The sequence below is a fragment of the Catharus ustulatus genome, chromosome 6, assembly GCF_009819885.2.
Source record: "Catharus ustulatus isolate bCatUst1 chromosome 6, bCatUst1.pri.v2, whole genome shotgun sequence".
Lineage (NCBI taxonomy): Eukaryota > Metazoa > Chordata > Aves > Passeriformes > Turdidae > Catharus > Catharus ustulatus.
In genome coordinates, this window is record NC_046226.1 from 56,077,836 (window position 1) to 56,099,888 (window position 22,053).

A 22,053-nucleotide genomic window follows, 5' to 3' on the forward strand; every position below is an offset into this window, starting at 1 on the left:
TGCTATTGAAAATCTATTTAAATTAAAAATCAACAGCCAACAGCAGATTGGACAGCCAGGGATGTCTTATGACTGAGAATTTCTCCACGAGGTAAAGCCTTCTCCATGAGGTGAGGCAAACCATGAATAAGCAGCATTAAGCACCAGCAGTGTTAAAGAGTCAAAAAAGGCTGTTGGGATTCTCTTCCTCAGTGTTTCCAGAGGTGCATCGAGCACCAGATTCCCAGAGAAGTTCAGGGTTGGAACTGTAAAATCCGGATAGCAAGGCAGGACCTTCCTGCTGGGAGGACTGAGAGGAGCAAAGCCTTGGGAATGCCCCACCCTGCCACGAACAAGAGCAGCACAGCTTCAAAGGGATGGAAAAGTTTATTTGATGCAACCCACGTCTGTGTTTGCAAGAGCTCTCAGTGCCCTGCTGCCACCAGCATTCCTAAAATCCAGGAGCAGCCACAGACCCTGCAGCCCACTGCTGTTTTTAGCAAAAGTAACAGGCACATGAAACAAAAGACAAAGCTGAGCCTGATGCTGAGATTTTTCAAAAGAAAAATAATTTTCTTTTTTGAAAAAAAATATTCCATGCAAATGGTTCAAAAAGTTTATTGAATATTTAATTTACAAAAATCACATCCCTATGAGGTGTTCTATGCAAAATTGGATAAAATAAACTGCATATAAAACCCAACCCTAGTAATGTGAATACAACACAGATATGAGACCATGGAAAGGAGAAAAAATAGTAATAATAATCATGACACACATGTGACATTCATGAAGGATTGTCCCAACCATCCAAGAACTGGTTCAACATGATGCCTTCTCCCTCTGTACATTTCACAATTTTGTACAGGCCTCCCATGTTCCATTGGTCCAATTTTAGAGTCAACAGAAGTCTTTGCCTTCTCTGTTGGCTGCTACACCAGATTTGCCATTTTCCTTTTGATCAGAAAGTGGAAACAAGACAGTACAGACACTGAACACATGCACTGTTGGATGCAACTTGCCATCTTTGGTAGGGACCCTAAATCTGCAGTGGCCAGCTTTCTAGAGCAACAGGAATTTCAGTTTTGGCAAAAAAAAAAAATCCCAAAAACCAAACAGGTTTAATTGTGTTGTTTAGTAGAACAGTACTGGCAGTTTCTGTTGAACGTACAAAACAATATCTCACCTGGTTTAAAAATGGAGATCTTTTACATGGGTTTCAAATCCAATGATTAACATTCCTTGACTTGAAAATGGTTCCATAAAATATCACTACTGCACAGCAGGCCCCTCCTTGTGTGAGCACAAATGCACTGCACAAGGACACAGCTGCAATCCCACCCGCCCTGCCTTTGCCTCCCATTTACAGCAAGGGGAATATTCCTGCAGATCTGGATGCCAGTTTCCTTCTGAACAAGCAGGAAACTCCTTGGGTGACTTAACACTCGCACAGTAACTTTTCCAAGATTTCCTAGGAAAAGAGGAGGGTGAAGCAAAAAACAAACGAGTGAAGGAATTTGGGACAGTCAGTGCTAGAGAGTTCACAGCCCTCCTCTGGGATAACATGAGCAGGAGGAGCAGCACCAAGAAAAAAAACAATTAAAAAAGAGGAAAAGAAATTAATTCAATAGTCAAGGAACTTCATTTTAAAAGAGAAGGAAAAAGTACCAGACTGTTTCCTTCGTAACACTAATATTCCATAAATATTGGACAGTATTTGATTAACTGCCATTAGCTGCAACTTTCAAACATTCTGTTTATTTCAAGCACTATCTGGAAAAAATGTAAAGAAAAAACAAAAAGAAAAAAAAAAGAAAGGAAAAAAATAATTCTGCACCTCCCCAGTCCTCCCCACTTGGTTGGAAATGCAAACAGCCTGCACAGCCATGACTATCTTAGCTGCAAACGCTTAGTGGAAGACTAACTAGACTTGAACATGTGACTAAATCTGCTCACTTAGGAGTAAAACATGCAATATTACAGCAGACAGCTACCTGTCCTCCAAAAGGCTTGGTTAATTTGGCAGAGAAGAAACGTTTCCAGATGAAAATAAATCCCAAGAGCCTCGGTGAAAGACGGAGTAGTTATAATATATTAGCGATTTCTGTGGCATCAACGTTTTAAAAAGCATCAGCAAAGTATTAAATATAAAAGCCATATGCATATACCCCCTCCATCCTCCGGGAAAGCCTCATGGTCTGTCTGTAGTGTGTGAAGTGGTGTGTGGGCTGGGGAATTAAGGCATGAGCAGCAGCAGGAGTCCCTACTGCCTGAGCTCCACGTAGTTGGCAGGGAAGAGGCCGTAGCGGCCCTTGCACACCCCTCTCCACCAGCCATCGTCGATCATTTCGATGTTGGTGATGATGTCGTCGGGGTCGAAGGAGATCTCGTCGTCACCCGCTGCAGGGAGAGCCCAACAGGGTCAGCACCCGCACAGCCAAGGGCTCTCAACAGCCCCAGCACCTGGCTAAAACAGCTTTCTGGAAACTTCCACCATTCCCCAAAAACAGCACCCAGTAATTTTCAATCCGCACTCCTGTTAAACCCCCAAATCCCTGACTTTTCATTTGCCACAAGAGACATAAAAACACAAAGGAAAGATCCAGATTTATCTCATGCAGAACAGAGTTTTCAAAGCCAAAGGGTGAAAAATGAGAACTTTGCTCACCAGCTTGGTAATCGTAAAGGGCTATGGCTGTGATCCCAAGTTCATTTTCATACTCATCGTAGGCATTTTCTTCTGAAGAGAGGAGAACAATGAAAACATGAAGCACATTATCACCCTCAGTTCTTTCTGTGGTGCTTCTCCTTCAGTTGCACTGCTAGCCCACACAGGAAGCAGGCAACAACCCATGCTAGGTTTCAGCAGTGCTGCCATTTCTTCTGTATGGACTTTTTCCCTCAATGACACTTAACTGAAGCAGGACAAGAAGCATTTACAGGAGGCATTGAGTATAGAACTAGATAAAACCAATCAGCCCTGTACTGCTTCTGTAAAATGTGACAGGGCAGTTGAGCCCAAGATCACTGTGCAAGAGAATAATTAATACAAAAGTGCATGGGGGGGGGGCAGAAAGGGACCTCCTTAAAATTCCCAGGTTTTTGTACCAGAGAAGGTTCATCCTTCACAGTTCATTTAGTAACCAAAAGAGGTGAGAAAATAAAACAGGAATTCAAAAGAATCTTCCTCTTGCAGTTTCACAGGTCCCTACTCCACTCCCTCGCAGGCACAGAACCCAACACATCAATTTCAAACTCCAAAAATTGTTGATTGGATTTTTTTGCTGGTGCAGAACACGTTTAATCTCCAGCTCAGTGCTTTCTTCTGATGTTGAGCTACATTCCATGGGGTGAGAATGGTTACCCCTAAATTTCTTTTTGAACTGAGATACTGGAGAGCACTGTAATTACTCCAACATCATCTCACAAAAGTTAACTAACTTCAACACCTTGCTGCAGCCATTTATTAATTTCCTAATTAAAGTTTGTTGGTGGGGAATATAGAAAGTCTCATGGAACTGAGAGCTTAGCAAACCAAGACAGCATGCTATCAGCACAGCTGCTCATTAAGCTTTTGCACAAGGAAATAATTCTTATCCTAAAGGGTTTGCAGTGAGACACAAACCTGCTTGGTAGTGGTCTGTTGCTCCTGCCACCTCATAGACAGTCTCTGGCTCATACTCCGCCTCCCGCTGGCTCACTGCTTCCTGGTAGTCCGGCTGTGCCGCTTTGTAGCCAGCCTCCGGTTCCCGGGCAGCAGGGTAGGATGGGCTGGAGCTCTTGTAGGCAGACCCTGCTTCATAGGAAGCTGCATCCTGCAGGAAGACGGAGGAGCTCTGTCAGGGCTTTGTGAAGAGGTTCCTGTGCTCAGGATCAAAGCCCACATCCCAAAGGGAATCCCAACAAACCTCGTAGACCGGGCTGGAGGGCGCCTTCTGCTCTGCCTGCATGACAGGAGAGGGTGGTGGGGTCTGCTTCTTGGCTTTAGCTTGCTCCTAAATCCAGGAGAAAGGGAGACTTCAGTGCAGTTCAGTCACTGGTGAGGTGACCAAGAGCCAGCCCTCCAGAAGGAAGGACAGGCAGCACATCCTGCAATGAACTGCTGCGGTCACACGAGGGCTGGGCTGGCTGGGCCAAGCAGAGCACCAGAAACGCAGCACAGCAGAAGAGAAAAAAGGGAAGAAACAAAACCCCCATGGCACATATGCATGCCTGTGCTTAAAAACAGAGCCCCAGAGCTGTTTGACTCATCTCCAGAGGAGCTGCAGGGTTTTGGTGCTCAGTGTATTCATTCTGCCCATCAGCTGGCTGGGCCCCATGTCCTGTTTCAGAGTTTACAGAACCTGAAGCCCACACATGTTCTGTTCTGGGTGCACAACTGATGAACTGCCTTGATGAGAAATGGTCTTGCAAGCTCTGGCAGGTCTGCAAAACATCCTGCCAAGGAAAAGGACTGAACAGCTCAGACAAACGTGGGTCCTACACTGTGACAGTCAGGACTCCAATGTTCAGAGGAGTACAGAGATATGGTAGAAATAAAAGCAGTATTGCTTTTGTGTTCTGTGACACAAAGAACATGGATCTGCTCTGGCACTTAAGGGCTTCATGCTGTGGAATCCCACCTGTGAATCCCAGGGCAATTCCACTGTCATTGGAAAGCCACTCATTAGGGAGCCAGGACACTGACATGCAAGAAATGCTGTGTTGTTCACATGACACAAAACAAGGTAACTACTTCAACAAATAACTTTCATTTTGCCTCTCTTTACCAAAAAAACAAAAAGCAACCATGAATTCAGGGCCAAACTGCCTTCTTCATTGAAAGAAGGAGGAGAGGATGTGTGCAATGAGAATCTGTGCACTCCAGTAGTTTAGGCCCACCAAGCTGTAACATCCCAGAGGATTCTCGGGAGAAATGGCAGTACAGAGATGTAGTGGTAGGACTCTGTTGCAAAAAATTCTTCCTTTCCTTTGCTTGTCACAGCTCAGAAAAAAATACATCTAGCAAAGAAACCAAAAAGTGTGTCTTGAGAGCAGAGCCAGCTTTGAAGACATTTCAAAGCTTAGTGCTGTGCTTTCTGGAAAAAGTCTCTCCTGGTGCAAACCCTCCTCCACTTTTAACTCCTGTACTACAGATCAAAAAAGATTAAAAAGCACCAACAAAGTGATTATTAGAAGTCAAACTTAAGTTTGGGGACAAATTAAGCAGTATCAATCCATTAAATGATGGCAAATCTGGCAACAGTTCAACTAATTTGTCCTAGGAAATGGGTCTGCAATCGAGATTATAGTTTAGGATAGACACAGCGTAAGGGCCATAAAACATTTAAATTGCATGGTTCCCCTCAGGCTGGGTTCTGTTCCACAGTGAAATGCTCCATGTGAAAGAGCATCCTGCCTTTTTTGCAAGGCAGCAGAGCACAGTGAAATCATGAGGCAGCATTGACTCAACCCAGGCATCAAAGAGCTCCCTGAGCACTCCTTGCCTGTGTGACATTTGTGAAAAGTAAACCAGAACGAGGATTACCGGTAACCAGGGCTCTGGAAGGAATGCAGTCCATATGTACATTCCCATTGTGGGAGTGTGTATGCCCACATACCCTCTGAAAGTGAGGCTTTATCCTTTTGTGTGAAGAAGTTCACTGACAGAAATAAAGTTCACTCCAGTCAGAGTCCACCCCTGCCCTCTGCAGTCTCTGTGGATGGTGTGGATCACATCCCTGCCCTTCCGCTGCTCAGCCTGGGATCAAGGGGCAGTGCCAGCAGAGCCATTTCAGTTCCCCTCAACCTCATTCCCCCTCTCCCTGTGCCTGCAGAGTCCCACAATTAACCATGGAGATGTTCAGGCAGTAAGAACATTATTCATCTGGTTACAGGGAAATTTAAATACCAGCTTTGGGGGAAAAAAACTTCAAATGTGTCCAGGCAACAGAATCTTTGATGAAGCACAAGAAAAATCTAGCAAAATGGCTTGGATTTAACCCACACTTACAGCAAAAACACCAGTAGAGAAATAATGTCATTTCTGAGATAACAAAGTAATAAAAAAAAATAAAAAAGACAGAGCTATTAAGGTCCCTTGCAATCCAAACCATTCCACGACCTCCTCCTCTCCAGGACAGTAAAGAAACCCCAGGAGTGTTTGGGGGGAAGGTATTAAAAGCCCACGTGGAGGAAAAGCAGCATTAGAATGATGCACAGAAGATGAGCTCCCTTCAGCTCATGATACATTTCTGCAGTAAATGCTCACACTGCACATTGCGATGCTATAAGGCAAAATGGGTGATAAGCTGAGAGAAAAAGGGGAAACATGGAAAAACAAAAATTAAAACCAATCACTTTAGAGGAAGAGAGCCTATCAGGCACACTTTGGTACTCTTACAAATTAATTACATCAAGCCCTTAGTCTCCTCTAATACAAACTAATACACAAATTCCATAAAGCAGATAAGGATGCAGTTTCTGTCCTGGAGTTATCTTGTTTATGAATAAAACAAAAATCACAAAGCTTTTACTCATGCCAATGCAAAGTCAATTTCATATTCCCTAACTAAGATTCAATTAACATTTGGAAGATTATCTTCCCCTGATCTCCTGGTCGTGTGTTATACCACTTCCATGTCTGCAAACACTGATCCCAAAGGAACAGCATCACCAGCTGTCACCATGGGGTTAAACTTCTTGAACATGCAGGGCCTTTTGGGGACCACAGAGCTCTCCCCTCATGAGCTCCTCCGTGCCCAAAGGGCTTGTGGGACTGCCAAAAGGCAGAAGTACAGCAGGAAAAGGCCAGGCTGGAGACAAGCACAGCCAAAGCACAGGCACAAACACACACTTCGAGTTTTAAAGGCCAGCTGGAAAGAAGGAACCTTTCCTCAAAGGTTCTCTTTTCTCCCAGCATTGCATTGAAACCAGGCTGCTCCAATGGGATTTGAAATCTTACTGACCTCCAGCTTCCTCCGAGCCTCCTCCTGTTCCTGCTTCTCCCTGGCCATTCTTTGGGCTCTCTCAGCTTCTGCCTTTCTTCGGTCTTCTTGCTCTCTCTCTTTGGCCAGGTTCTCAAAGTTAGCTCGGATGCTGCTTGTTTTATTGGCAGCTGTAACATGGAAAAGAACTCAAGTCAAATCATGTTTTATATAAAAGTAGCCTGGAATGAGTTTTTGCTACGAATTTCTCCTTTTCTGACCTCTGAGCTTCAAGTTCAGTCAGGGAAGTCCTATTTCTCTTTCTTCCTCCCCCTTCCCAGCTCAAACCTCTTGTATAACTTATTTCTCTTCCAAAAAACCTCTGTAATGCTTCTCCCTCCTCTCCTTCATGGTACAGCCTCCAACACTACCCTCTACACAGTTTATTCTTCCTTATTCCTTCCTTTTTCTGATGCTTCTTATTCCCCCTCCCTTAACTATGATGAGCCTCAAGAGAAAAAAACAAACTGGAACAAAGCAAAACAAACTCTAAAGGAGGGAGGGAGAATATCTCAGGTTGCTAAAGAGCTGCAAATACAGCAGGTCTCTCTGGACAACCCTTACCCAGCATTACTACATCAATATCCCAGGATTTCAGACATTATCACCTCCAGAGAAAGGACTTGGGGACAATGCCTTACCAGCTTCTACTGGCTTGGTCTTCTGGTAAGTTGATGTTGGTTTCTCAATATCTTCAAAAGTTGCTGCATTCTGTCAGTAAGGACAAAAAGGATACATGTAAAAGCCCCCACAAATTCATGAAGACAGTCACACAATCTGAGATGTTTTGCTGTGATAGTGTCCCTAAGGCTTTTAGCAGAACATCAAAACCACATCAGGAAGAATCAAACTTTGACAATCAGAATAATCCTTTCTGCAAGTCAAACTAGAAAGAATAAATCTTCATAGGCAGTTCTAAACACATCAAAATCCTATTAATTAAAATCAAAAAGTCTATGAGTGACTGACCAGAACTAAAAACAAGGCAATAAACATACATTGTGTAGCAGCTGCTGTTCTAATCCACATAAACTGGCATCAGCTCTATGTGTATACATTTGCTTTTTAAAGGTTTAGAAAAGCACAAAACTCTGCCCTTAGACTGGAGAAGCGTCCAGAAACAGAGAGCTGAGCAGTGCAGATCTAACCAGGTTGTTCTGCATGGTCAGAAGTCACAGCTCTTTGAAGCAACTTACCTTGTCCATCCGATCTTTCTGGACACCATACTTCCCTCCAAATCCTTTGGAATAATCTAAAAGGACAGAAAAGGTCAGAGGAGGGAGTTGGGTGCCCCTCCCGCCTTGCTGCCAAATTCAAACAGCCACCTCAGGTGCAAAGAGCCATTTCAGTTGCATGCAGAGCCAGTGACAGCCACCAGAGAAAATGCAACTTGGCTTTGATGCAAAGAGGACACAGAAGCCCAGGAGCCCTCAGGAACACCAGCAGACAGACTGTGGGTCACATGCATTCCCTGAGCAAACACAAAGCTGAGAACTGAACAGGTATCAAGCAAGGAGTTAAGGGAGGAGCCCTCTTGATGCATCACTTCTGTAACACAGCCTTTGACAGCAGCAATTCTGAGCCCTCTGCAGGAATCACAGAGCCTGAGCCATTTTGCCTTGCTCAAAGGAGTCTTCGGTGACCACAGAGGTGTTTTGGGTTTGGTTTTTTTTTCTCTTTGTGAATGGCAATAAAACCTAACAAATTTCTCATTCCAGTGGGTTTGATTGTGATACCCAGCTGGTGAACATTAAAGCTAACATGGTGACAACTCCTGCTCTACACACAGAAAGGGGCAATTGCACAGGCCAGCTTCAGTTGCCTAAAGCAACTCACCAAAACAGAAATAGGGTGGCTGTGCTATCCCACAACAGCTCTGAGCTGCACACTCTTCCTCCCAGCTGGAGCTGCCCTCAGCACTTGCCACACTCCCAGATTCACTCAGTGACATGGATAAACACAACAAACAAACCCAGACAGGAGAGGGGTTTCTGCTCTCGGAGGTTCATCTGAGGAGCACCAGAGTAGCACAACAGCAGCAGCAAGAGCGTGTGGCTGGAAAAACACCTCTTTGTGGTGGCAGTGAGCTGTAGGAACATGCCCTTACACTGTCCATGTTTCCTATCCATCCCTGGAATGCAAACCCTTCTCCTCAGCCCCCAAACTATTGACTCTCCCTGCCAGCCATTGCAGTGCTTGCACTCGGGCTCTGGGAAGTCTGAATATGTGTCACTATAGTATAGGAAAATATAAGCTATCAATTAACAACCTCAACAATCTCATTTTCTTCAGCTTTGTATGTATTTTCAGCCAGAATAAATATACTACACTTACATTTTCCTGCTCCAGACTCCTCACTTTAAGATAACGGAAAACCAGGAATTCATGGGTTGTACCCCAACTATTTCACAATGAATAAACAGAGCATTATAACAGCATTTGCTCACCCAAGAACCACAAACATTCTCTACTTATTTCAAAGACTACAATCATTTAAAAATTATCTTGCCACAGCCCATTGCTTGTTAATGGTTACATACATGGTCGTTATCTGAATATTTTTCCACCAATCTACCCAGGCAAAACTTTAAATTTAGTCCCTGAAGGTGAATTCATTAAAATCATACTAACAATAATGTTACTGTGACACTGCATGTACAGCTATTAACTATTCAGGATTTTGCAGAGCTGCTGACTAAACACTGGGTGTTTCCTGAGCACAGGCTTGCTTTAGGTAATATTTTGAGGGTAAAATGAAGAAAACTGCTGGATCATGGAAGAATAGAAGCGCAATAAAGTGTCTGACATTCCTGGCGTTGCTCTAGTCAGAAAATTATTTCAGACTGTGCGAGAAGTGGCTGCACTGGTAAGAAAGTAACAAGTGAAAACGGTGCCTTGTTGAGATTCATGCTTGGCTAGTTTCTCCTTGTAATCAAACCCCACAGCAGATGGATCCTGCCTTTCTGTCTGTATACCAAATTTCCCTCCGAAACCACTCTTATAGTCTGAAAAAGCCACATGGGATACATTAAAATCAAGGTAGGAAAATAAAGAAGTTCAGTCAGAGACAATCAAAATAATTTTTGCAATATATTCAATTATCAGCAATTTTGAATGATGAAAAAAAAGAAATATCTCAAGACACTTCCATAAAAGTAAATTGAAAAATAGTCTCAACTTGAGATGATTTATCAGATGTAAGAACACCATTCTAAAGTCACAGAAAAAAAGCATTTCTCAATATTTTTCATCCATACTGCATAATGCACTTGCATTTGATCAAAGGTATGAACACAGGCACACAGGTAATTTGTTCACCCAAACAAAACAACAAAAGATACAAGAGAATAACAAAATAAACACCAAAACATACAAGGGAATCAAACGAGCTTCCTTCATCAGTGTGGTTAACATCTGTACAGAGAGCTGACTTTTAAAAGAGGTGTGAAGATGGGCTCCATAGAGAACACCCTCCAGATATTCTTTAAAGGAAAGAGGAATGTTCCTGCTGCCACACAGCTTGAGGGAGAAATGGGTTCAGCTAAGAGCTGATCATTCCCTAGTGCTGTCTAGGGAACAGTCATTTACATATATACATATATATTTATATTTATTTATAGATATAAATATACATGTGTGTGTTACTTTATAAAATGAGAGATGGAACATAAAAAAAGGGTTTCACGTAATCCTCTCACAACAAATCTGCTGGCCACCCAACAGAACAATATTTTGAGGAAGTTTTAATTTCATTACTTAAAAAATTCTGATTTTTCTAAGTCAAGAGCAGAGACAGGCAGAGAGCTGAGGAGCAACATCTGCATTTTACAGGAAGTTGCATTTTTACTGGGCACCAAGTATTTCATAGGAATAGGTACCCCTCAGGCCAGGAAAAAGGACAGCATTTGGTTTTCGACTCTTCCTGGAAATAGGGATACACACAACAGAATCCAGAAGGGAAAATTTATTTGTGGAAAGCACAAGGGAATTCCTAACCTGTCGTTTGCACAGCTCAACTGAAAAAGGAAAATAATCCAGCATGCTTGCAGGCTCATAAAGGGAGATTTTATTAGCCTTGAGCCTCAACTTTGAGGGGCTGGGTGTCAGCTGTGCCAAAGCTGCTCTGCAGTTCAACCAGTGACAGCTGACACCCAGACACAGGACAGGAGCCTCACATCAGCTCCTGAGGGGCTGTGCCCAAGACACCAGGGCAGGGCTCACACAGGCAACAGGAGGTCAAAATTAGGGCAGGCAGGATGAACAGCAAGGAACTGAGAGCTGAGGTACCTTTCTGGGACTCGTGCAGCTGCACCTTTTCCTGGTGGTCCCAGCCAAGGGCACATTTGTCTTGTCTGTCTGTCTGCACGCCAAACTTGCCTCCAAAGCCCTTGACATAATCTGTGAAGTTTTCAGAAAACATTATTGCAATTTGTAGTTGTAAACCACATTTAATAAAAACCCCAGGAATATGTTAGGGGGTGAGCTGCCCTGTTAGTAACACATTCACTTGTTTAAGGGGATTCCAAATCTGCACACACACAGAGGAAACACATATTTACCACAAAAAAATCCAAACAAACTAAAACTCCCACCCAAAAAAACCTCCTGAAGTATTTTCCCAGGTTTAAAAGGGTTTGTGCTACTGCTTTTAAAGAAGATAATAAAAACCTTTCTGTGATTCATGTTTTTCCGTTTTGCCTTGATATTCAAAGCCAACAGCACTTTTATCCACTTTGTCCTTGTCGACACCATATTTACCACCAAAGCCCTTGGAATAATCTAGAGATAAGAGGGAAGAGTTTTGTTTGTAAGTGTTCAGCAACAAAATCATCACCTTGAGAAACTGTGATAATCAGGGCTGCTAGCATTGCATCATGTTTTAAAAGTAGCACTGACATTCGCAGTTAAACTTCATTTCAGATAATGAAGTCAGAAATCCTTCAGAACACATTCTCCAGCATGGAAAATAAAACAGCATGTTGCTGGGCAAATAGCAGCAGTTCAGCTGCCTGACTCCTTGGTAAAATTCTGAAGAATTGAAGTGAACTTCAAAACCCATGTCAGCAACAGTCTGGATGATTTTAAACACTGCCTGCTCCTTTGTCAGCATTTGTAGAGTGTAAATAATTATTTGTGATAAAAAGAAAACACATGACAAAAATATCCCCATTTTTCAATAAAATGGTCGATTTTTGATCAGATATGCCTGGAAACTTTTGAGCAACAACACAATATCAACTCTAAACACTGCTAAGTGTTTTAATCTACAAAGAGTTGATTCTTTTAGAAGCACTTCTCTGTAGTGGTTAAGCTGCTCACAGTCTGAGTACTTTGATTTACAGTTTTTCAAAAGGAGCTGTAAAAAACCTCCAGACAAACCTGTGCCCTAGACCATCCCTTAAAACCAGGCAGAATTTTTTTTAGGGTTTTTTTTTTTTTGGGTTTTTTTTTCCAGAATTTGAGGTTTTCAGCAACGTGAATTTTACCCGGCGTTACCTTTCAGGAGGTTAGGAGTGCAAGAGGTGTAAAACATGAGTATTTTACAACATGGCTTATGGGCAGTGCCTACAGCACCAGGGAAGGAGCCTGCTAACACATGTGTCTATTCACCCTTCTGGGAGTCGTGTTTCTCAGTTTTCCCCTGGTAATCAAACCCCACTGCACTCTTGTCCACTCTGTCAGCCTGTACTCCGTATTTTCCACCAAAACCACTTGAGTAGTCTGCATTGAGAGTAAAGCACAATAAAAACAGCATGAAGGCAACTTGTCATGGATACAGCATAGCCTAGCAATTGAGGGGAAAAACAAGCTATTTCAGAACTGAAGTATTATGAATGTTTTAGCATATAAAATTCAGTTTAATTTTAAACACAAGATAAGCAACCGTCCTATAGCTTATGATGGTTCCCTTTATTTTTTTTCCCTATTTCCAAAATGGTGCAATAAATAAAAAAGAGCAACTCCCAGTCTTCCTGACATGTCCTTGAACCTCACTTCAGAAAGACTCCTGGCAACTATATCCTATTTCCTTGTCTTAAAACCTCATCAACTCATGAAACTGCCAAGAAATTAATTTTTTCCTCCTCTGTTCCACCAAACCCACCATTTGATTAATTGAAAATGTCATGCAGAGGTCTCACTAAAGGAGGTTATTTCCCATTCAGTGAAAGAATCTACTCTATTTTTTATAGAAAATGTGCCCACCGAGGTGACCACCTCCCCACTTTACCTTTTTGGGAGGGATGCTTCTCAGTTTTGCCCTGATATTCAAACCCAACAGCTGACTGGAAGAGAAATAAAATTACAAGTGTGACAGAGTTAGGCATTAGGAGAAAAACTGAATGCACTTCAGTGGACAGAGATCGCAGTAAGTTCCTGTGTCTTTCCATACTGCTTTGACCTTCTGGACTGGGGACATAAATACCTCTTTAACTTATGGGCCATACTCATTTACATGGTAATTCAGTGCATGTGTTCATGGCCAGGGTTCTGTCCTCCCTTGCCAAGGCAAATTGTACCAGCAGCATACTCCAGTCTGGCCTTGCCAGGTCCAGCAATTCAGTATGACAGAAAACCAGCACTTCCAAGCACTCTTGGAACAGGACATCAGTTATCCTGCCCAGTAGCTCATGTTGTGATACAGGACAAACCATCCCCAAACATTCTACAGTATTCATACTGTACTTTGTCAAAAAACACAAAAAAGTAGTATCTTAACATCTCTTTTCAGCTTTCTTTTCAACTCACCTCAACTTCCCACAAGGGCATTTTTCTACTCTGTTTTAAACAGTAATTTATCTCCCTAAAAGTCAGTGTTAGCTTCTGCTAACCTTCACAAAGAGCAGGAGGAGTAGCCCACATCAGCATCCCGAGGCACTGGAATTTTGCAGTTTATGTATGAAAGGAGAAAATCAACCTCTGTGGGTGGCTGCAGGAGGAGATGAAATCACTCACCTGGTCAACTCTGTCGGTTTGTACTCCGAACTTGCCACCAAACCCTTTCACCGAATCCACTTGGGAGCAATGCTTAGAAAGTTTGGATTGGTATTCATGTCCAACAGCTGACTGGAAGAAATTGGTGACGTTCAGAGACAGCAGTTCTACACAGTCCCATGTGTCAGACAAAACACTGCACCAAGCAACCTGAGGGTGAGTTTTGTTACCAACATGCATCACTGTCACCCCTCCTGTTGAAACCAACTTCCCTGGAAATCCCTATTCACTTGGGAAGTCTCCACAAGGATGCTGCCATGCTACCAATCCAGCCTAGGCAAGGGAAGTGACTGCATTTTATGGGGATTACTTTATGCCCTGCATTTGTACTTCAAAAGCACAGGAATGAAAACAAGACAGGTACAGAGGTAGTCTTGATGGTGCTCATGCAGAATATGAAGTGATTCTAAGTGAAACACACAGCCTTGTGTTTGTTTAGGGATCTGTTTTAGCTGACAAGGGACTGCAACAAATAAAACAATATTGTTGTACAGCAATACAAATACAACCAAAGCCAGCTGCCATTGGTTTAGGGAAGCACCCAAGTCTCCTGCATAAATCACAATTGAGCATCTTCCTCACATGCAAAATGGTATCGAACATGAGGAGATGTATCCACACCTGTGCCAAAGGTATCCCAGCCCTTCATCCTGGCACTGGAAGTTGAGCTGAATGGAGGCTGAGCTCCATCCACCCCACAACAACTGGCAGGACACAGGGATATGTAATTACACACCTGGAAGTGCCTCTACACAGCCCTTGCTAGTGTTATACTGACCTAGTGCTAAGGAGCCCTGGAATTGATGCTGGAGCCTCACACCTCGAGCAAAAACGTTTTTTCCTTGCCCAGTGCCAACACGGGGAACTGGCCTGAGCAACCTGCAATTCACCAGTAATCCAATACTGGACAATCCCGTGCCAGGCAGCAGGACCAAGGTGAATTAATTTGAGGACACAAGGTGTCTGCACACCTAAGTACCCCAGATTTTACAGTGTTTGTTCTTTTTCTTCCACACGGGGGCTGGACGGAACATTCCCAGCTTGCAGGGAAGCAAAGCATTACTGGCTGAAGTCATCAGATCAAGGATGGCAATAACAGGACACTACTTTTAACTCAAAAGCATCACAAAAGCTCCTTCTTTTCCTGACTGAATCACACTCCTGTTCATTTTGCAGGTGTTCTGTAGCACAGTATCTGTGAAATGTCACAGAAAAGGCTCTCCCCTCCCTTTATTCTTCCCATTACATTTATGGAAAACATGAAGCTCTGAAAATTTTAGGTTTTACATGGTTTTACCTATCTCCCTTTTGTTACACCAACTGAAGTATAAGTGTGGTGTTTTTCTGGTAGTACCAGAACTTTCTGCATTTCACCAAATACCAAGCATTACAACAAAACCCCCTTTGGAAAAGACTTTGAAAAATATTTTTTTCCGTAATCTGTATTTCAGTCAGACACCCTCATAACTTTTCTGTACATTTTACACCAACTCAGGAGGTATGGCACACAGAGTGATGGCAATGTTCCTTTTTACTCAGCACCAAGGTTTTGCCCCAAATGCAGCAAAACCCTGCTCCATGACAATGCTGCAGCAACCCTGATTTAATGGCCAAGCTTTCAAGCCAAGCTTTAGGAGCAGCACACCTGCACAGATACCTGCAAAGGAGACATCTCAGCCACAAGGCTTCAGAACTACAGTTACAAGGGAGAAAGATTTATTACAAACAGAAATCATCAACACCTCCTGCCACCAGCATCACTCACACGGGCATGACCAGCATGTTTTTCCCCATGATTAATTCTAGCCTATGGGAAACACTGCTGACTTTTATTCCTTTCTTTTTCCCCATGGACACAGGTGAGGGATGAACTGCTGACACTAGAGAGCAGCAGAAGAACAGCAGAATCCTGGTGCTTAAATCTGCTCAGCAATTCGTTTTCTCAGATTCAAAGGCTAGCCTACTTCAAAGGCCCACTGAGAACTGGACAGCAATTAACTCTGGAATATAAGAATCCAGCAAAAACTTACAGCTGTCAAGTTAACAAGAATACAGAACACAAATAAAGAAAACTTTCTTATTTAGAAATGTTTTGATTCTTATCCTAGCATAGCTCATGAAAGAAAGCAGTCAGAAGTTGATATGCTTATTTATCACATGACTAAAGGAATTATACCAAGAATGACAAATTTTTTTACAGTGTAACATAAGCAGACATCAATTCCTTATATAAAAAAACTACCATCTGATTGAAGTACCATATTTTAAATACTTGCATTATTTGTCACTGCTCACAGTTTGCTCACAAGAGCTGCACTCTGATTTTAATGCAGCAGCACACCCTTTTTCATTTTTTGGCAGTCTCTATCTACATGCACAGATGAGCTGGTCCAGCACCCAAATAAAAAGATCATCCTGGATTTATTAATGCACCAAGCCCTTTGTTCATTTAGAAACATAAATTTAAAAACTTGAATTCTGACTCCAGGGAAATCCTCCCCAGACCTCGTATCAATCCAAACCATGTGGGGCCGTTGCACACCCCAGAGCAAAGCTGGAACAAACTCAGCTCACACACAGAGCGGTGCTGGCCAGGCTGATCCCTTCACTGATCACCTCATCCCAGGGAAGCCCCATCCACACTTACTTTATCCATGCGATCTTGTTCCACGCCAAACTTCCCTCCGTAGCCATGGGAAGCTTTTGGTCCTGTTTGCAGCTCCCTCTCTTTGAGGTTCTGGTGTTCTTGGAATACATTCTCCCTCAGCTGATGAATACTTTAAAAGACAACAAAGCAGCAACTTTTACTAAGCAAGTTTAGTGAGCATCTTCATAAAGATGCAAAATATAAAGCTGACAAAACTATCATCTTAATTAGAAGTTGGATCACTTGTATTTTTCAAGCCCTTCCTGCTTTTTCACATTTCCTCATATTCTGAGACACTGGATTTATCCCACTGCAAAATGTTGTTTAAAAGCAGAAAAGAAACTCCAGGGAATGTTGCTATTTTAACAATCCTTTACCTACAATTGATTTGTGCCTGAAACACTTTTTTCCCCCCTCATGTCCTAATTCAAATTCTTCCCAACACCTTCCATTTAGATGGCAGCTTTTTGGAACTGGGATCATCTCTTATCACACAGTCCCTGTGGTATCAGGGCTAATTCTAACATAGCACTGTACTGCAAAATAAAAATGTAAGGAAACTTGCACCTCCTCTTCCCAAAGTGATTCCTTAAAACTTGCAGGAATTGAACTGAGGAGAGTGCAGGCTATGAAAAGCAGGGTAACCCAAGGTGTAATCTGTACTTCAAGCACTTCCCACCTGAGTTTTAAGCTTCCTCAGGTGTAATTCAGCCAGCAGGAATCCCCACTACCCTCAGAACAGAGCAGAGTAACACTGACCCCTGAAGTAACCAGAGTTCAGTCTTCTTCTGTTTGCAACATCACACATTTCCTAAAACTGCTTTAAAGTTGTGTCCTAGACAGTTTTTGTGAGAAATACAAGATTTAGGAGATGCATCATCTCTGTTTCACATATCCCTCTGTGATGCACTCATTTGCTTTTCCATCAGACAGCTCAGTTTGTTACTTTGCCAGGGTTTTTATGAGTTTGGTGGTAGCAGTGTTCTAAACAATGTGTAAGAATTAAGGGACCAAACGATTCCTTAAAGTAACAAACTGGAGCTGCTCAGATCCCTCAGCTTCTCCCCTGGCACTACTGGCTCTTACACCAAAATAGCACAAAGGAAAGCTCTTCATCTACAGAGGCAGGAAAAATCACATTTCCAGTGACAAAGAAAGATTTAAGGATCCCTACACCATATTTCTGCTCTTAATTTCAGCTCTGAAGACGCTGACAGATTTGAAAGACCAGTAATCTGGCAAATAATCAATCTTCTACAGGGACTCTTAATTTAATTATGAAGACACAAGTAACTGAGATCATGAGTTGATTAAAAGTCGCCTGGGACCGTGCCTATTAATATATTTCACAAGAGAGCTGCTTTACTTGATGTGCTCTTGGTGGCCAGACCCATTCACGGTTTTAGCTCCCCAGCGCTGTTCTTTCTCACTCACATCATTCTGTGAAGAACACACATAAAAAGAGTTAAAAACCCAAAGAAATCATAGTCACACACATTTCAGAGTTCACAGCAAAAGCTTCCAGCAGTCACTGAGACCACAAGTGTTAGAAAAGCAGCTTCACTTCCCCTCCACTCCAGGGACACGCTCCCGACAGTTTATTTGGCCAAGACACATCTCCCACCCCACAGAGTTCCTCTGGAACTGTCCCAGAACGTGCTCTTGGTGGATCAGTAAACCCCAAAAGCCATACCACAAAGTCTGGATCCGTCTCCCAGTCATCAGCTCCATCATCCTGGCTGACAGACAAGGTGTGGCCTGCAGTAGCCTTCCACATCTGCAACACCAGCAGGAGAAGCAGGGTCACTCCTCATACGCCAGCTCATTTGATTTGCGCATGAGCTGACAGAGGAGATGCAATCCAAAATTCCCAATAAAGTATGTTATTTAACCACATCACCAAAAGCTGTGCTTGCAGTGAAAACAGGTTTGACCATTGGTGTTCAGGCTGTCTTCTCAAGCTGGCTTACAAACTTGCTTAGCTCTCCCATCTGCACTGTAAAAAGATTAGGAACAATTGCTGTTTGAAAGAGAACAAAGTCACCTTTCTTTGCTCAAATTAATGTGTGCTTTTTGTGCAGACACTGCACTCAAAGACTTCTGCTCACACAGGTTTCCAAGCCAACATGCACTTCCAAAGCCTGCTGCTAATTCTGGATCCTGTGCATACAGTTAAGGTGTAGGAATAAGTGATTTTTTCCCCCCAGGTGTTAAAAATGATGAGCACAGCATTGTTCTTCACCTGCATTACACCTGCACAACCTCCTCTGTGGTGCAGGGAGTTTCAGCACGGTGACAGAAATCCCAACAATTCTAAGAACTTGCACACAAGCCAGGCACTGCTCCAACAACAGAGCACAGGAGTGCCTGTGCTCCTCAGGAAATCCCCGGTGAGACACAGTGCACACAAACTCAGCACCTCGTCTGGCTTCCAGGGGAAACAGAGGGTGACTGCAGGAAGCAAGACTCACAAAAATGGCCAACAATGACTTCTGGAAATAACACCCAGCACTTTCAAGAGGTTAATGATTTGGGACCTCTCACTTTCTGGAAACTTTATCCCCCAGGGAGTATCAAGTTGGATGCTTTTAATTAACACTTCTGAATACAGCTAGTTAGCAGAATACCTGATCTTCCTGGTGCTAGTGACTGGATTTTACACCCTTTATTCTACGCAAATCAAAACAAATACATTCTAGAAAGCAAAACTAAAGCATCAAACTACAAGCTGCCTGTTCTCCCAGCTTTTTCAGAATACACTTCAGAGAAAGGACTTCATTTTTCTTTACTATTCAACTAGAGTTCAGGTTTTAACATACCATCATTCTGTCCACTTACCTTTATCCTTCTAATTATGAACAGATTACGAAGATAATTATCACAGGCTATTTGATTCACACAAGCATAACTCAGTGGGTGGGATGAAAACTCTTAAATGTATAACTAATAAACCCTGGGTAAAGTCCACAGCTCATTCTGTCAGGCTTGTTCTGCAGCCTGGCAAAACGAGCTGATGAACCACTTTTATGGAGCATTTCAGAAACTTCAGGACTGGTAACGTGAGTGAGAACAGCTGAAAAACAGACAGTCAAACACCAGGCTAGCAAATGCTGGAGTAGCCTGGAAGGAGGGTGCAAAAGCAGAGCAGGTGACATTTGTCAGTAAGAGTATTAGCAGGTTTTCCCGTTTGTTTCTTCAGGTCTCCCATCTCCAAATTCCTCTGGCAGTTAAGGAACTAGTACTTCATATCCAAAAAACCTCTGAGACTATGAGTTTATAACCCAAACCTTCAAAACACAGGTGGTTGAACATCATCCTGAAAATATTCTGTCTAAAGCCTTCTCTCACATGATTGTGCCTGATTGTCCTACTCTTTCCTAGTAAAATCCAACCTCTCTCCAAAAAAAAAAACCAAAACTAAACCAAAACCCTTGGAAAGCAGAACCTGACCAGCTCAATAACAAAATTCAACACGAGTCCAAGTTCTTTCTAACTTCTCCTAAGAGGGATGTTTTGGATCCATCCTTCAGTGCTGTGCAAGATGTTTAGGAATGGAATTCAAGTGATGAGAGCTGACACAGGGGTACTGTGTATAGTGAATTTTTATGCTTCGTGCCAAACACAACTTTTTTCCCCCAAGTCCTTGTTTCTCACGTTCGATTATGTATTTTGTTCATTCAGCTGTGCCTGGACATTTCAAAGAACAAAAGCTGGATCCTTCAGCCTAGGTGTCACTGCTTCCTCCTCAAGCTCTCACAAACAATAGCGCAGGGATGAAGGATTTCACAGGCACCCCGTGCAAAATCCAGAATCCACCAGGGTTCTTTGCACATCACGCGCACAAACGCCAGCAATTTTCCAGAGCTCAGCCCTGCACTGTGTGAATTCCACAAGGAGCGGAGCAGCCCCAGCGAGCAGGGCTCCCAGTGCACAGCTAGCAGGAATAAGCCTGGCTTCCGCCTGCTATTCCAGCACCGATCCCAGGGCAGAAGGAGGAGAAACACGATCTATTCATGACTCACCGGCTCACGTGGTCACGATTCCTGAAGGAAGGAGCAAACGCTACGGTTCAAACACAAACCCAGGCTAAATATATGCCTCGAATGTATGCGCTGCTATGACTAATCAGCGCACACATCATCCCAGCCGGCACCTCCGCGGCCTGCTGGGCGCTCCCGCTGCCGGGGCCGGGCCGGGGCAGCAGAGCCGACGCTGGGGCACAGCTGAGGGGCCGGAGCAGCTCCGGGGCCGGCGGGGCCGCACGGCCTGAGCCCGGCACGGCGGGCACGGCTCGGCCTCAGGGGCTGCGACACAGCGCTCTGGGGAGCCCCGCCGCAGGCGCTCCCATCAAGTTCCCACATTGGGAGTTCAAATGAAATTTAAAATATATATGTATATATAAAAAGGACACCGAGTGGCGACAGCCTCCGGCTCTGCCCTGCGCTCCCCGGCCGTGCGCGGAGCCCCCGGCCCGGCTCCCCCCCAGCCCCGCCGCGCTTACTCTGCCTCTGCCGTCGCCTCCTCCACCGCTGGATCCCCGCCGGTGCTTCCCGGGCTGGCGGCGGCTGCTCCTGCTGCAATTTCCGCTTCTCCCGAGCTCCACTTCCTCTTCCCGGCTCCAGGTGGGAGCGGGACGGGCTGCGCTCCGCCCCGCCGGAGGGAGGGCAGCGGGAACGCCGCCTCCCGCGGGGCTGCCGGCCGCTCCCACAGGGAGAAATGCTGATTCCTGTTGCTGCTCTGCTCCCCCTTGCTGACAGCCGCTCAAAGAAGGCACCAGCAGTAGTTTTAAAATGGCCATAGGGGAATTGCTGGTGCAGTTTTGAACATCTTTCGTTCTTTTTTAATACTCGCTTTTGCACCGTCATGGTTTGGAAGTTGCATCTGCTCCGTCCCCGGGGGTTTCCATCGCTTTTTATCCGTGGGCTAAAGGTTCCCCTGTGGCTGGGATCCCCAGAGGGTCCAAATGAAGGCTACGGGGCTTTAAATCACTGTGGGAGGAGGTGCTGGTTTATCCGCTGTTAGCAATTTCTACAGGAGGGGGGAGACCCCCAAGGAACGCCATTCCCAGCGGAAAAAGCCATTGCAGATAAACACAAACTCAAGTTGGAATAGAGGGCGAGATGATAAAAGAAACAGAACACAAGAACTTAATTCCAAATGTAGCCAGTTCACGCTATAAATAGGCTCACTTACTTCTTCCTGGATTACATACAATTCACGCCATAAACTGAATACAGCATATTTGAAAAACTGGGCTGAATTTATTCTCAAAAAATTGTCCATTAGAGAACACTTGTGCAGAGAACCTCAATCCTTTAGGCATTACTTCCGTGTCCTTCTGTATGTTCTGTGTCCTTTTGGAATCTTCACCTGTCCCTCCATTTACAGGTAGGAATACCAACCACACTTACATATCACTTTTCACCCATCTGTTCTAACATCTCATATAAAAGCAAAATGTATTGCTAC

General features: G+C 43.8%; 1 protein-coding gene across 5 annotated transcripts; it reads right to left on the bottom strand.

Annotated features, from left to right (window-relative positions):
* Positions 1 to 581: 581 nt before the first annotated feature.
* CTTN (cortactin) lies at positions 582 to 21,224 on the bottom strand. 5 transcript variants are annotated; one of them, XM_033062023.2, is made up of 18 exons: positions 21,086 to 21,104; positions 20,607 to 20,646; positions 18,278 to 18,361; positions 17,951 to 18,024; positions 16,585 to 16,714; positions 13,899 to 14,009; positions 13,174 to 13,228; positions 12,555 to 12,665; positions 11,613 to 11,723; positions 11,232 to 11,342; positions 9,839 to 9,949; positions 8,141 to 8,196; positions 7,586 to 7,655; positions 6,927 to 7,075; positions 3,888 to 3,974; positions 3,605 to 3,794; positions 2,648 to 2,719; positions 582 to 2,379 (listed from the first exon to the last, which is right to left on the bottom strand). In XM_033062023.2, the coding sequence occupies exons 3-18, from the start codon at positions 18,359 to 18,361 to the stop codon at positions 2,243 to 2,245; spliced, it is 1,659 nt and encodes a 552-aa protein (XP_032917914.1). In that variant the 5' UTR covers positions 20,607 to 20,646; positions 21,086 to 21,104; the 3' UTR covers positions 582 to 2,242. The 5 variants fall into 5 exon arrangements, with proteins under 5 accessions (XP_032917914.1, XP_032917910.1, XP_032917912.1 ...); XM_033062019.2 differs by lacking the exon at positions 20,607 to 20,646 and having other exon boundaries at positions 21,086 to 21,224; XM_033062021.2 differs by lacking the exons at positions 12,555 to 12,665; positions 20,607 to 20,646 and having other exon boundaries at positions 21,086 to 21,223.
* Between the last annotated feature and the right edge of the window lie 829 nt (positions 21,225 to 22,053).

Bases quoted from the DNA above. Each gene is read 5' to 3' on its own strand.
- CTTN (XM_033062019.2), bottom strand. From the start codon at position 18,361: ATGTGGAAGGCTACTGCAGGCCACACCTTGTCTGTCAGCCAGGATGAT. The intron at 14,010-16,584 runs GTAAGTGTGGAT...AATTTCTTCCAG, and splicing joins AACAAGATCGCATGGATAAA to TCAGCTGTTGGACATGAATA. The intron at 9,950-11,231 runs GTACCTCAGCTC...TGGCTTTTTCAG, and splicing joins GCTGCACGAGTCCCAGAAAG to ACTATAAGAGTGGTTTCGGA.